At 40.7% G+C, this 15,232-nt stretch overlaps 1 protein-coding gene across 2 annotated transcripts in view; it reads right to left on the bottom strand.

Moving 5' to 3' along the window:
• usp40 (ubiquitin specific peptidase 40) overlaps positions 1 to 15,232 on the bottom strand; it is a 151,460-nt gene that overhangs the window by 94,323 nt on the left and 41,905 nt on the right. For both annotated transcript variants that reach the window (XM_033024378.1, XM_033024377.1), the window contains exons 7-11: positions 14,652 to 14,795; positions 7,943 to 8,065; positions 3,404 to 3,508; positions 2,671 to 2,778; positions 474 to 804 (exon numbers count right to left, since the gene is read on the bottom strand). In XM_033024378.1, the coding sequence (XP_032880269.1) occupies positions 474 to 804; positions 2,671 to 2,778; positions 3,404 to 3,508; positions 7,943 to 8,065; positions 14,652 to 14,795 (811 nt within the window). The remainder of the gene's footprint in view (positions 1 to 473; positions 805 to 2,670; positions 2,779 to 3,403; positions 3,509 to 7,942; positions 8,066 to 14,651; positions 14,796 to 15,232) is intronic.

Genomic DNA, 15,232 nt, shown 5'->3' with positions numbered 1-15,232 from the left:
AGCATTTCGTTCAGACCGAAAGGTCTGAATGACAAATAAAGGATTCAATTCAATTCAACAGAAGCAACTGAAAGTTCGAACAACAGAACGGGTAAATCATTCAAATAGGTTTCATTTCCAAGTTTAACAGTTGTGCAGTCCTTTTGAACTTATTTATCTAGTTACATCTGCCATAGAGAGCTGATATGGTTCTGCACTGTTCACACCAGCAATGTCAGCATGTCACATTATCCCCAAAGAGAAGCTGACCATTCAGCACCATGATTAACATAGGGATTGCTGACAAGCTTGATTTAAGCATTCACTGCGTGAGTGCTGGTGTTAGCTGATAAATGACATAAAACAATAAGACACATAACAAACCTAAAATAGATCAAGCCAGTCTGTGATTCAGCTGAATCCTTGCCATCTTAAGAATTACTGGCTAATTAGGATGATATTGTAAAATAAAAGCACCATAACTGATACTTTACCCTGCTCTGGTTGCTGCAGTTGAGATTTTCTGTAAAACAACATGTAGGCACATTCCTTGCCCTGAAATTGCTTCTCAATGTCTTTCTCTTGAATAGGACGCACTTGGGAATCATCAAAATCAAACCAATGAACTTCAGAAGTAGGTGTGCTAGACTGTGTTCTCTCCGCATCATCCCCATGTTCACTGTCGGCTTTGGAATTTCCTATCTGTGTTTTCCTGACTTTGGTTTTATTGAGCTGTTGCCCTGAGTAACCATGTTCAGAGTGTTTTAGAGCAACCCGCGCTCCATTTGCTTTTAACAGAAACACATCAGGACGACTCTCGAGAAACTGGAAGAGAAAAGATTGTAATGTGGCTTTCTCTTAAACACAGCGGCACTAGTAATTTAACAGTAATGCCTAAAGGTGGTAGGCTGGGCAACAATTTATATTTTTACCCGGTTTAAGTCCAACCAAGACACGGCAGCTATTACGTTCAGGAAAAGCTCCTGCAAGTTTTACACCATTGTTTCTGTTAACCAGTAAAGAGCAACAGCAACCTCCTACTAGCAAAAAACAAAAGGATTCAATGTCATTTTCATATTCAGAAAGTAGCATTGTTACAAAATCTTTAATTTCAGGTCATCCAAATAAGATGTTTCATATTTGTTTCAGAATGCTTCAATCTATAATAACTGAAAATTTCATTCAGTCCTCTTAATTTTTAAGAAGATCATGGGCTTTTGACTGTCCTCGATCACAGCTTTTGTGTTAAGTCAATGGAAAAGCAATAGGGAACAAGATGCTAATTTCCGAGTAATAAAATGACCATAACTTTTTTAATACTGAAGATACGAAAGCGAATTAGGTAACAAATTAAAGTTCATTTTATGCTTTATCTGATGGGATAAATTACAGGCTTGATATTTAAAATCTCAAAATTTTGTAACATTCCTACAGATAGAATTATTGTGAGACTGTTGAATCTGCCTATGAGCCACAGGTTTCCTCCTTACCAGTAAACATGGTAACATCAAAAACACAACCTTCAGTACACAAAATACTTTGCTTAGCGATCAGGATACGTTCCTAGGAATAAGTGCACTAATGCAATCAGCACCAAAAAGGGTCATTATAGCATTACAAAGACATTACTAACAGAGCTGCAGTGCTGACAACTGCAGCTAACTTCTGACTATCACCCCACTCATGTTTCTTCACCTTTCTTCTGTAAACTGCTGTGCTTGATCCATGCATGAAGGCTTCGCCCCACAAAAAGCACCATTTTAACATGACCTTGTCGATGTATGAGTCAGTGTGGAGCGAGGGACTGAAGCAAAGTGCAATGGCTGGCTGAGATGGGATGTATTGGGAAGACTGGGGTACGTGGCTCAATCGCTTAGCACTAAATACAAGTCTCAGAATTGCATCCTGGGTGGCATGGTAAATGCCGGCTTTTCTGGAGACAGGCAGTGGCTGATCCGTGTGTTGGCAGACCACCAATAATTTACAGCTTTTTTTGTCACTTCCAGATGAATATGATGGATGATGCTGTCTCTCCCTCTCTTTAGTTGGATGCATGGCTCTCCCCAAGAGAGAGAAACCTTTCTATGATAGGCAGCTCAATGGCTAGAGAACACATTTGAATGTATCACGGTGAAATCTCCAGGTTGGGAGAACTATGCAGCCAAGCAAAGAGAGAGGGAGAGAAATAATTTCCATTATATCCAAAAGGAGATGAGGAGAGATACTTCAACGTGGACAGTTGCACTGGTCATCGAAGGTTTCCCAACATCAGCGCTCACAAGCAGTATCTGCACATTGCCTTGGTGACTCGCTCTACACAGAGCCACATGGCAATGAGATCACTGTAAAATTGTTGTGGGAACCAGTGTTCCGACATGGTGTCTTATAATCAAAGTGTACTATTTTTTAAAGTCCAAGGGTGCACACTTGTGTGCATTTGGAGTCCATGATCAAGAGCACTAGAACAAAACTGTGTTTTGTGGAAGACCACTAAGCAAAGTGACAATGCAGCTCATATATGAAATAAATCATAAATAATGCATAACTCTCTTGCAAAACAAAATCATTAGTTACGAACCTCCAACAACAACAAAAAAAACTGCCGGACAACTGAAAACTAATTATTATGACATTAATTTAGTCCACATATTCAATTTCCATTTCCTCCGTAATCAAATTGCGGTTTCCTACCTTCCTTATGGACCCACACTGCTTGCGATATCTTTTGTTCCATGCCACACCAACCTTCTCCAGCAATTTCTGGCCCAGCTGGTCAACCAGTATGCCATCGGGTCCTAACTAAGTAAACAGATGGGAAAATGGAGTAGGAAGAAACTACATATCTTAAGAATAAAATTTATAATTGTGGTATGTTACCAGGACTAAAGCAAAGTAATCCCAGCTATCCAAGCTGACCAGGTTCTTGGTGGTCAATTAAGGTAGAGACTACGAAACAGCCATAAATTCACGTAACTATTTTCCAATGTAGAGCCAGAAGAGCAATGACATTCTAACTGCTTCATTTCCCAGTTTATTCATTTTCAAATATGATGGCATATCTGAAGCATTACTTGAATGAATTGCAGCAAAATTTACATTTTCCAAAAGTCAAGATCAGTAAAATTAACTGGTAAAATTATTTAAAAAATAGGAAGATGACAAACATTCAACTAAATTATATCACTCCTATATGAAACCTGCATTGTGCATGTTATCTACTTGTTTTACTTAAGACATTTTCAGAGTGGTGCCAGGATTTCTAAAACACAGGAATGCTATCAAAAGAGATTTGATGTATTTTTTTTTTAAACACAATTTCACATGGCTTGTTTTGAATTATCATGTTAATAGATGCAGTAATTTGAAATGTGCAGGCTGCAAAAGGCTGAAATATATGCAAAGTTTTCCAGATCTAATACAATACCTGGACTAGAATAGCTCTCAGAATTTCTAGAGGATCTCCCAGTTCCAACGGGCTAGCATCGTTTGTTGGATTTTTAGTTGAACTGATCACTGCTTTCTCTTCATCCTAAAAAGACCACAAATTAGTGATGTGCAATACACAGAATATAATTTAAATAAACTACAGGAAAGTTATGTATTGAAGAAATGAGTGAGTGATCTGCAGGATCTTTGAAAACCCTTTCAATTGAAGAATGTCTTCAGATGTAAAAAAGGCAATTTATATTTGCAGGGTTCTCGCTTAACTTTTTTTCCCTGTCGCCAGCCGGGCAACCTTGGCAGCTTTTTAGGTTGCCAAATGACATTTTAGGTGGTCATTTAAGATGGCTTGCATGACGCGTACTCGGACAAAGTGCGTAGTTACCAGTCCGAATTATGCTCAATGAAGCATTCACATATTATTTTTGCGTCAAATAAAGTCACAAACTAACATATTTACCAATCAATACATGATATATACCACAATGACATGCAGCAAAATTATAATACGGTATCTCAACTCTTTTTACACATTGCAATTAATGCAATTTTTATTATTTCTTTCCACTTCCAAACAAAAATGTGGTTGGATTATTCAGCGTATGATCGACCTGTGTCAATAAATCCTGGACCTTGATAACATATATGCTTAACCATGCACACTACAGATTGATGCAAGCATGTTTTCTGTGAAGGACCGAAAATTATCATGACATGGCCATAGCATGGGTCATTATTACTATTGGTACAGAAACACTCTCGCTTCCCACATAATTTATCCACAACAAAATATACAGGTTGCAAGGAATTTTATGATAATAGGTGTTAAAACTGACTATACCCATCTGACAGGTAACAAGAGATGGCCAAAGGACATAAATGCAGCAAATGTTTGGTAATATATTTAAAGGTGTCAAGACGCCACATTACCGGTCATTCAGATAGTTGTGAATGTTGCTCATTAAATAACTACAGTACTGATACTCCATATTAAGAGCATTGATTTGCCATTAAAATGAATTCTGTAATAACGTGTCAGTGACAATCGAACACTGCGATTTTAATGTTTCACGTGTTCACAATTTAATTAATCCATCTTTATGGATTAAAACAAATAATAACATTGGGAATTAAATCATATTTGATTGCATTCCGTTATCAAACATAGTCTGAAGACATTTCCAGCACAATAGGGTCAGGAGGGGGGTTGTATGAATCAGTGCAGGATGGATAGATGGGGGGGGGGGGGCTTGAGAAGGCAATCGGTGCGGATTGGATGGATTGAGGCAGGGGAATTAGTGCGTGTTGGTTGGAGTAGGTAAAATTGTGAGGGGAGAGCGCGGGGGATGTCAGTGGGGTTGAATGGGGGGGGGGGGGGGGGATCTGTGCAGGATGGATGGGGGGAGCAGTGCAGGATGAAGGGGTGAGCAGTGCAGGATGGATGGGAAAGGGGTTCAGTACAGGATGAATTGGGGGACCAGTGTAGGATTGATGGGGAGTGGCAGGAGAATCAATGCGAGGTGGATAGGGAGATCAGTGCAGGATGAATAGATGGGGGGGGGGGGGGAGGGTTGGGGAGCACAGGGAATGTCAGTGAGGACTGAATAGAGGCAGGAATGGGGATCAGTGCGGGATGGAGAGGAGGGGTCTCAGGATGGTGAATCTCTGGAACTCTCTGCCACAGAGGGTAGTCGAGGCCAGTTCATTGGCTATATTTAAGAGGGAGTTAGATGTGGCCCTTGTGGCTAAGGGGATCAGAGGGTATGGAGAGAAGGCAGGTACAGGATACTGAGTTGGATGATCAGCCATGATCATATTGAATGGCGGTGCAGGCTCGAAGGGCCGAATGGCCTACTCCTGCACCTAATTTCTATGTTTCTATAAGAGGAGCGGAGGGGGCGTACGAGAGAGAGAGAGGAAGGGGAAGAGGAGGTGGGAAGGAATGCCAGCGCTCCTTGGACAACACCTGTCAGGCACGCAAATAGCAACCAAAATATAGAGGGGACCGCGGACAGAATATCTTGGCGGCCGCGCGCGCATGCGCACACTCACACACACGCGCGAGGCTTCGGAGGCTTCTGTGAACGGTAATTTCAGCTCAACTGCCCGTCTCGCCTACAGCCCTGTCTCAATCCAGACATGGCTGTTGGTTAACCTGGCGGGACAGGCAGAGTGAGCTGGGTTTTACGCTAGCTGTGGGCCTGGGGGCATCGTGCCCGTCTGACTCCCGACGCCTCTGGCCACCCCCGGGCATGTGGAGGCTCTCGAGTGGGTGGGGGTGGGGCGGGCGGGGATGGTCCAGTGGCGGTTCGGCAGCGATTGCAGCGCCGGAGAGCCGGGATCGATCCTGGCTGCGGTGCAGGTCTGCCGAGAGTGTTTTTGCACGTCTCCCTCCTCCGCGCTCTATCCTCAGCCTCCCCTCCCTCCTACTCTACTTCCGCCTCTGACCTACACCTCCCTCCTCCAAGGGTCTGTTTTGAAAGCGCCGTTGGCGGAGTGGCAGCAGCGGCCGGACCCGCGGAGTTACTCCAGGGTTTTGTGTCTATCTTCGGTATATACCAAGTTGCCAAGCCGGGCAAAATGACTCGCTGTTTAGGTTGCCCAGCGGCACTTTGAGTGGTCTGTGGCACCCGGGCAACCGTTAATTTCGAGCCCTGATTTGATGTGGGGAATGGAAAATTAAGTAGAAAGTAAGTATCTACAGACTTGTTAACTTAAGAACAGTTGCTGATAAATGTAATGAAATATATCAAAGCCAATGACAGCACTTGGACAAGTATGAACTGATTAAAGAGAAATTGGTAATATATGGATCATGTGTAAATTGCAACAAAGGATCATGGACGATGAAGAGATGGAGTACAGAAAGAAGATAGAGAACTTAATGACATGGTGACAGGACACTAACTTCTCCCTCAATATCAGCAAAATGAAGGAGTTAGTTATCGACAGGAAGCATGGTGCAGTACGTGCCCCAATCAGCATCAATGGAAACAAAGTGAAATATTTTAGAGCTTCAAGTTCCTTGGCATTAATATTACCAACGATCTGTTGGGGACCAGCCACATTGATGCAACAGACAAGAAGGCATGCCAGAACCTCTAGTTCCTTAGGAGACTGTGGAAATGCAGAAGGTACAGAAGCATGAAAGCACATACCACCAGACTGAGGAAAAGCTTCTTCCTCTCTGGTGTCAGGCTTCTGAAAGGTCCTTGCATAAGCTAGGGCACTGTCTGATTCTGCTATACACCACTGCAAACATTGCAGATGAACAAATAGCGCTTTAGATGCATAGTAAATTATAACTTTCTGTTCCCTTTATCACAAAGGACATAAACAAAAAGTGTATGGATCAAATAATGTTGAATGAACTTCAATAAACCCCACTGTAAGGTCATCTTTTTTGGATCTCAAATATAGAGAAATTGGAAATTTTCTTAAATGACAAATGGCTCAATCTTGTGTCGAAACAAATCTAAGAGTCCAAATTTAAAAGTTGTAAGAATCGCCATTCATTGTTTTTTAATGTAATTAAAAACGTTAATGCAGTTCAAATAAGAGTGATGAATGTGATATTTGACAGTACAGCACAGAAACAGACCTACAGCCCACTGTGCCTGTGCCGACCATGCTGAAAATTAAACTAATACTATCTGCCTGCACATGTTCTGTGTCCTTCTATAGCCTGTTTATTTGCCGATCAAAAAACGTAAAACAGAGCTACCACATCTGGTTCTACCATCTCATCTGGCAGCATGTTCCAGGTTCCGACCATTTCTCTGTGTAAAAAAAAATCTAATAATGCTCATAAATCGCGCTCCTGACCTCCCATCTAAATCATTGGAGACTTTTGAACTATCTTTAATCACCCTTTATTTTGCACTAAATGTTGTACTCTTTTTCAGTGGATGGCTTATTGCAATCATGTATAGTCTTTTCTTTGACTGGATAGCACACAAAAGTTTTCAATGTAACTTAGTACATGCGACAATAATAAACTACACTAATCTTCTTTATACTTTCCTCTTTTGCCTTACACCTCTCACTTCTAGTATTTTCCATTTCTATCCTGGGAAAAAAAATCTGCCCTATCTATGTCTTTTATAATTTTATATACTTCTATCACATTGCCTCTCAGCCGCCGATTTTTTCCCAGAGCATTCTTTTCTGCTGGATATTCCAAGCACTGAATAAACTTATTTAAAAGTTTAAAACAACTAGCATTAAAAAATCATATCATGGCTGAATAGCAATATTATGGGGGTTTCAAACTGTATAGGTCAAACAGATGCACAACAACACAATAACAACCCTGGAACGGAGTTAAAAAAATGAGATAAATAGCAAGCACAGTACTCTATTAATAATTAAAGATAGACACAAAATAAATAATTTAACTTAATTACAATAAAAGCCCCCATTTCCTCAGATAAAATGGCACAGCATTTTGGTGGTGACATTCAATAAACAATCATCATGTACCTAATTTGTAATGAGATGTGTTCAATTGTAAAGAACTTACTGAAGAGAACCAGTTGCCTAATTGGTCGATGTCTTTGATATAAGCATGGTAATGGCCTCCATAGCAACCTCCTTTGTGAATGATTACAGAAAAAAGTTCATATTCAGTGCCTGGCAGGTTATCCTATGAAACAACAAAAAAAGAAATTCAAGGTGATATTCATTAGTGAGTCGGTGGGACACAGGAATCACCTGTTCCTCTTCAGATTCTGAACAAGCAGATGAAACTTCAGTCTAATATCTCAAATGAAAGAGATCTCGTTTGCATCCCAGATGTAGTTGCACTCCTTGGCAACACACTGAAATGTCTGTCTAGTTTACATACTGGACTGGTCTCTACTAGAATGAGATATTCCCCTTCTTCCATCCATCCATCTACCACTTTCACTGCCACCTAAATTAACTAGTTTTATCTCAATCGCAATTCTGAAGAATGATCGAGACCTGAAAACCAAACTGTTCCTCCTTCCACAAATACTGCCTGATCTGCTGAGTGTTTCTAGAATTTTCTGTTTATATTTCTGAGTTCTAGCACATGTTCGAATGTTTTCTACTTCCCATTTAATTGATAGCACTGGATGGTCACGCTAGGTGAGGCAGAGAAGAAAGCAGAATAAGTTACATTCTGAAAGCACCAAATCCAAAACCTTGTCAAAATAGGTCATATTTCTTATTTTAGTAGCAAAACATTTTTGAAAGAATTAAAACAGTTAATTAACTTAAAGTAAATGAAAAACATTAAAAACAATTAAAATTGCACAGGGTGGCCATGATAATTTCATGCTCTGTTGCTATACCCGAACAGCGGTCAGAAACTTGTAACTTGCACATTCACTCATGCAGGGACACAAACCCCAAACTTTCTTGTACTGATGCACATAAATCCTGGTTGTTCTGCATGCAAAGGTCAGCATTTGCAAGCTAAATCATGTCAAGAACTCCTTCAATGCTGGAGTACCATCAAAAGATACACTATACCAACTCTATAGTGATTCTTCCATAGTAGAATTTACCACTGCATCCTCAGAGACATACCAGATCTTAGATATGGACTAATGTATCCAGCCAAACTAAGGGTCACATACAGAGAGTCCGAACGTTTCTTCACCGACCCAGAAGAAGCATTTAAGTATGCGCAAGACTTTGCAAAGGACAAGTAGGATAAGTAACACTTTGCATAGCTTTGTCATGAAAATACATCGAGCTGACTTTACCAGATTACTAGCAGGGCTATGTTTTATTTACTGCTTGTTATATTGTGTGTTTAAATCACTCCTTCTGTATGCATTTATAACGGGGATATAAAAGTTGTAAGGGTTTCCAAAGGGCTTATAAGTTTATAATGGGTTTAAAAATTTTCGTATAAGATGGCCGACAGGCTGCTAAGCCTAGGCTAAGATTAGAGATAGAAATGGAATGTATGTGAAAAATGAAGGAGGAGAGGGAGGGCACGGGGGAGAGACGGAGAGGGAGAAGCAAGAAAGTGGGATGCCCAGGGAGCGGGCAGAGGTCAATAGAGAAAGAGGGGTCAAGCAAGTGTAGACAGGCATTGGGTATTGTAGCAAGATGTGCGGAAGGTTAGAGATTATATTAGAATGATTGGGGAAGTTGGTCGGGGATTGATGGGTGTTTGAGAAGGGAGAAGAGAGCGATCTCGCTCTCTGCTGAACTGCTGGAGGTACTAATACATTCCTTTAAGTCTACCGATTTTAAATCGGCTATGTATTTAACATATCAATTTCACTAAGCAAGTTAATAAGTTTTATATATTAATCTAATTATCAAATATTCACTTAATATGTATGGTATAAAAAGATATCTAATTCTCCCAGAGGAAATTATTTACTGATCTTCCTGTTTTTTCTTTGCTATACTCTATGTTGCTTTTTTGTAGTATTACTCTGCAAGGGGCGGAGCTAATTGAAACTAACATCTACGGAAGTTTACAAGAATTATCCCAACAGTGGGTGGGTCACACGCACAGTATCTCTATATGCTGTGATTTTTTTACGTTTAAAATTTTTTTTTAGCCTATCTGTCACACTCTTTATCTATTCTTTTTAAGGCACTTTTTCTTGGGAAATACTTGCAGGGCTTTGGAATTGGGCTCGCCCACCCAGCAACCAAAAGTTTTATTTTAAATATTGTGTTACTCCATCTGAAACAGGGGAAACCATGTAAGCTTTAATGCAAGACGATCCTTTTAGGAAAACTGGAGGAATTACCTTTTGTATTTGGAACATCAGGGGTGTTAATGAGCCAATTAAAAGGGGTAAGGTCTTAGCCCACCTAAAATCAATTAATGCTGATATAATATTTTTTACAGGAGACGCATAGAAACATAGAAATTAGGTGCAGGAGTAGGCCATTCGGCCCTTCGAGCCTGCACCGCCATTCAATATGATCATGGCTGATCATCCAACTCAGTATCCCGTACCTGCCTTCTCTCCATACCCTCTGATCCCCTTAGCCACAAGGGCATCTCAAGGATGGAGCTCATAACAGGCTGAAGACTAACTGGATTGGCCAACTATATCATTCTACTTTTCTTTCTAAAGCTAGAGGTACTGCAACCATAATTCGTAAAGGCATACCATTCAAACACAAAGCCACGATAGCCGATAAGGAGGGTAGCTACATTATCAAGTCAAGTCAAGTCAAATTTATTCGTCATATACACATACGAGATGTGCAGTGAAATGAAAAGTGGCAATGCTTGCGGACTTTGTGCAAAAAACAAACAAACTACAAACAGAATGGAACAGAATCACATGTTCTTTTACATATTAAATATTGTGTGCGGAAGGAAAAAGGAAAAAACAGCAACAAAAAACAGCAATTTTTTTTAAAAACAGTAGAATGGTACAGTAAAGTTAGTCCCTGGTGAGATAGTTTACAGTGCTAATGGCCTCTGGGAAGAAACTTCTTCTCAACCTCTCCGTTCTCACAGCATGGCAACGGAGGCGTTTGCCTGACTGTAGCAGCTGGAACAGTCCGTTGCAGGGGTGGAAGGGGTCTCCCATGATCTTATTGGCTCCCATGATCTTATAGTATCTGGGGAGTTATATTCAACCCCACTTACTATGGTGAATACCTACACCCCCAATTTTGACAACCCACAATTTTTTAATAAAATAACACAATCTCAGACTTCACCCAACAAAATCTGATAATTGGAGGAGACTTCAATTGTGTTCTGGACCAATATCTGGATAAATCCTCACACCAAAGGAGATATAATACAAAATCAAAATCTAGCGAACTCCTAAACACTTATATCAAAAATACAAATATAACCGATGTATGGAGGATTGCGAATCCATCCGGAAGAGAATATTCTTTTTATTCAGCCGTGCACAAAATGTATACACGTATTGATTACTTTCCGGTGGACACAAAACTAATCCCTTTTATAACAAATTCCAAATATCATAATAATATTATTTCTGATCATTGTCCCTTAACATTCTCCTTAAAATTAGAAAGAATGCACAATAAAAAAATGTTCTGGAGATGTAATCCTCAAATATTAACCGATCCAGCTTGCTGTGAATATTTGAAGCAACAGATGGAATTATTTTATGAGACAAATTAAAGCATGGAATAATCTCCACCCAACTATAGTTACCCAACCAGATGCAACTAAATTTAAAGTAGCTCTTTCTTCCCAATAACCCTTTCTGGTTTAAGCCCTCCCTTCACCACCTCCAGTTTAAATTCCATTTGGAATATTTTGGAGGACGAAGAAACCAAGAAAATGACACACCAAGTATTTTGGCCTCTGTATTATGGGAATCTTTTAAGGCCTTTATTAGAGGTTCTATTATCTCATATCAAGCGTATCAAAATTTAAAAAAACAGGATGGAACAATTGGAATTAGAAGAACAGATTAGACAGCTTGATTTAGAAAATGCTGCCAATCCTTCTATTGACAAACACAATAAGATAGCATTATTAAAATGTAAGTTAAATCAGATTCTCCCTGCAAGAGTTATCAAGTTATTTCAATATACTAGGCAAAAAAACTTTGAATTCGGTGACAAACCACACAAACATCTGGCACGTCAGTTGAGAAAAATGGAAAAAGATCATACCATTCAAAAAAATCAGATCAGAAAAAGGTGAGCAGCTTACACACCCTAAAGATATTAATGAAAGATTTTTACAGTTCTATCAAAATTTATACACATCTAAAACTTCAGTAGAAACTATAAAGGTTAAAGGAGGACACAAACAATCTTCCTGATGTACTAGTGGCCAGAGGATCTGGGGTGACGGAGGAACTGAAGGAAATCCACATTAGGCAGGAAATGGTGTTGGGTAGACTGATGGGACTGAAGGCTGATAAATCCCCAGGGCCTGATGGTCTGCATCCCAGGGTACTTAAGGAAGTGGCTCTAGAAATCGTGGACGCATTGGTGATAATTTTCCAATGTTCTATAGATTCAAGATCAGTTCCTGTGGATTGGAGGGTAGCTAATGTTATCCCACTTTTTAGGAAAGGCAGGAGAGAGAAAACAGGGAATTATAGATGTTAGCCTGACATCTGTGCTGGAGAAGTGGCTGGGGAAGCTGCTGGAGTCAATCATAAAAGATGAAATAGCGTTAATTTGGATAGCAGTAACAGGATCGGTCAGACAGCATGGATTTACGAAGGAGAAATCATGCTTGACTAATCATCTGGAATTTTTTGAGGATGTAACTAGGAAAATGGACAAGGAAGAGCCAGTGGATGTAGTGTACCTAGACTTTCAGAAACCATTTGATAAGATCCCACATAGGAGATTAGTGGGCAAAATTAGGGGACGGTATTGGGGGTAGAGTGCTGACATGGATAGAAAATTGGTTGGCAGACAGGAAAAAAAGAGTAGGGATTAACGGGTCCCTTTCAGAATGGCAGGCAGTGACTAGTGGGGTACCGCAAGGCTCTGTGCTGGGATCGCGGCTATTTACAATATACATCAATGATTTAGATGAAGGGATTCAAAATAACATTAGCAAATTTGCAGATGACACAAAGCTGGGTGACAGTGTGAACTGTGAGGAGGATGCTATGAGAATGCAGAGTGACTTGGACAGGTTGGCTGAGTGGGCAGATGCATGGCAGATGCAGTTTAATGTGGATAAATGTGAGGTTATCCACTTAGGTAGCAAAAACAGGAAGGCAGATTATTATCTAAATGGTGTCAAGTTGGGAAAAGAGGAAGTAGAACGGGATCTGGGGGCCCTTGTTCATCAGTCAATGAAATAAGCATGCAAGTACAGCAGACTTGCGAATGGCACGTTGACCTTCATAACAAGAGGACTTCAGTATAGGAGCAAAGGGTATAGGGCCCTAGTGAGACCACCCCTGGAGTATTGTGTGCAGTTGTGGTCCCCTAATTTTAGGAAGGACATTATTGTTATTAAACATAGAAAATAGGTGCAGAAGGAGGCCATTCGGCCCTTCGAGCCAGGGAGTGCAGCGTAGGTTTACAAGGTTAATTTCCGGAATGGCGAGACGGTCATATGCTGAGAGAATGGAGCGGCTGGGCTTGTATACTCTGGAGCTTAGAAGGATGAAAGAGGATCTTATTGAAACGTATAAGTTTATTAAGGTTTTGAACACGCTAGAGACAGGAAACATGTTCGCGATGTTGGGCGAGTCCAGAACCAGGGCCACTGTTTAAGAATAAGGGGTAAGCCATTTAGAACGGAGGTGAGGAATCACTTTTTCCACACAGAAAGTTGTGAGTCTGGGGAATTCTCCGCCTCAGAGGGCGGTGGAGGCCGGTTCTCTGGATACTTTCAATAGAGAGCTGGATAAGGCTGTTAAAAATAGCGGAGTCAGAGGATATGGGGAGAAGGCAGGAATGGGGTACTGATTGGGGATGATCAGTCATGATCACATTGAATGGCGGTGCTGGCTCGAAGGGCCAAATGGCGTACTCCTGCACCTATTGTCTACTGTCTAAATACTGATAATCGTATCACAATTCATATAAGCATTGCAGCCAAGCATCAACATTCCAAAGACACATTCTAATACCTCTCCTTGCCTCATCCAGACACGACTGTAATGATTATTATATTTCTCACAGCGGGTGAGGCAGCATCTATGGAGCGAAGGAAATAGGCGACGTTTTGGGTCGAGACCCTTCTTCAGTCTGAAGAAGGGTCTCGACCCGAAAGGTCGCCTATTTCCTTCGCTCCAGATGCTGCCTCACCTGCTGAGTTTCTCCAGCAATTTTGTCTACCTTCGATTTTCCAGCATCTGCAGTTCCTTCTTAAACATTGCTGGACTCTGGTCCTGTACACGGGGGGGAAATGGAGGAGGACTGGCCAAATTTTTGTGCCTTCCACCACAGTGATGAATGCTGTGGTGGATGTTTGTGTTACAGTTTTATTGTGTGTTCTTTATTATTGTACTGCTGCTGACAACCCAAATTTCCATCAACCCTGGTTGTGTGGCAATAAATTATATCTAATATCTAATCTAATATTTCTCACAACCATCAAACTTGCAAATTTCCATAGATGCACACTGATTCTAGGTTACCTGTAAGGAATTCAGATAAAACTTAAAATTCCTCTGCCTCACGTGTATGTTTTTGTTAAACCAATTCAACTATAAAAATAGGATAAAACTAAACAAAATAATCAATGCAGAAAAAAGTCATTTCACAAGAGTTAAATCTTGAAATTGGAAAGTAAAGAATTTGTGACTTACATGCTCACAGAATGGCTGCATATCAAGTCTGACAGGAAAGGAGTACCCTCCCGTCTCCTTGTACCGCTCGCACTTGGCAAAATCAAAGTTGAAACGTAGCAATGAAATGGTCAGGAACGTGGGAAGGTGCCGTATTTTTGCTGACTGAAGAAAAGAGTTTGGGCCAGGTTAGTTAAACTTGAGTAAAACTATCAATTATATCCAATATGCACACAAAATGCTGGAGTAACTCAGCAGGACAGGCAGCATCCCTGGAGGGAAGGAATGGGTGACGTTTTGGGTCGAGACCCTTCTTCAGACCGAAGAGGCTTGACCCGAAACGTCACCCATTCCTCTCCAGAGATACTGCCTGATCCACTGAGTTACTCCAGCATTTTGGGTATCTTTGGTTTAAACCGGCATCTGTAGTTCCTTCATACAAAATTATATCCCATGCTTATGCTCCGACGATTCTGCAGCAAAAGTTGAAATATCAGCAACGCTTCTCCAAGTATAAATACAAAGGTTAGTACAGAAAGGAGATGGAGAACAGTGGCATTTTGGCTGGACAATTAGCTCTCTCTCAATGTCAACAAGAAACA

Source organism: Amblyraja radiata, chromosome 7 (assembly GCF_010909765.2).
Source record: "Amblyraja radiata isolate CabotCenter1 chromosome 7, sAmbRad1.1.pri, whole genome shotgun sequence".
NCBI lineage: Eukaryota > Metazoa > Chordata > Chondrichthyes > Rajiformes > Rajidae > Amblyraja > Amblyraja radiata.
The sequence above is the reverse complement of the archived record's forward strand: the minus strand, read 5'-3'. Positions and strand labels throughout refer to the sequence as shown.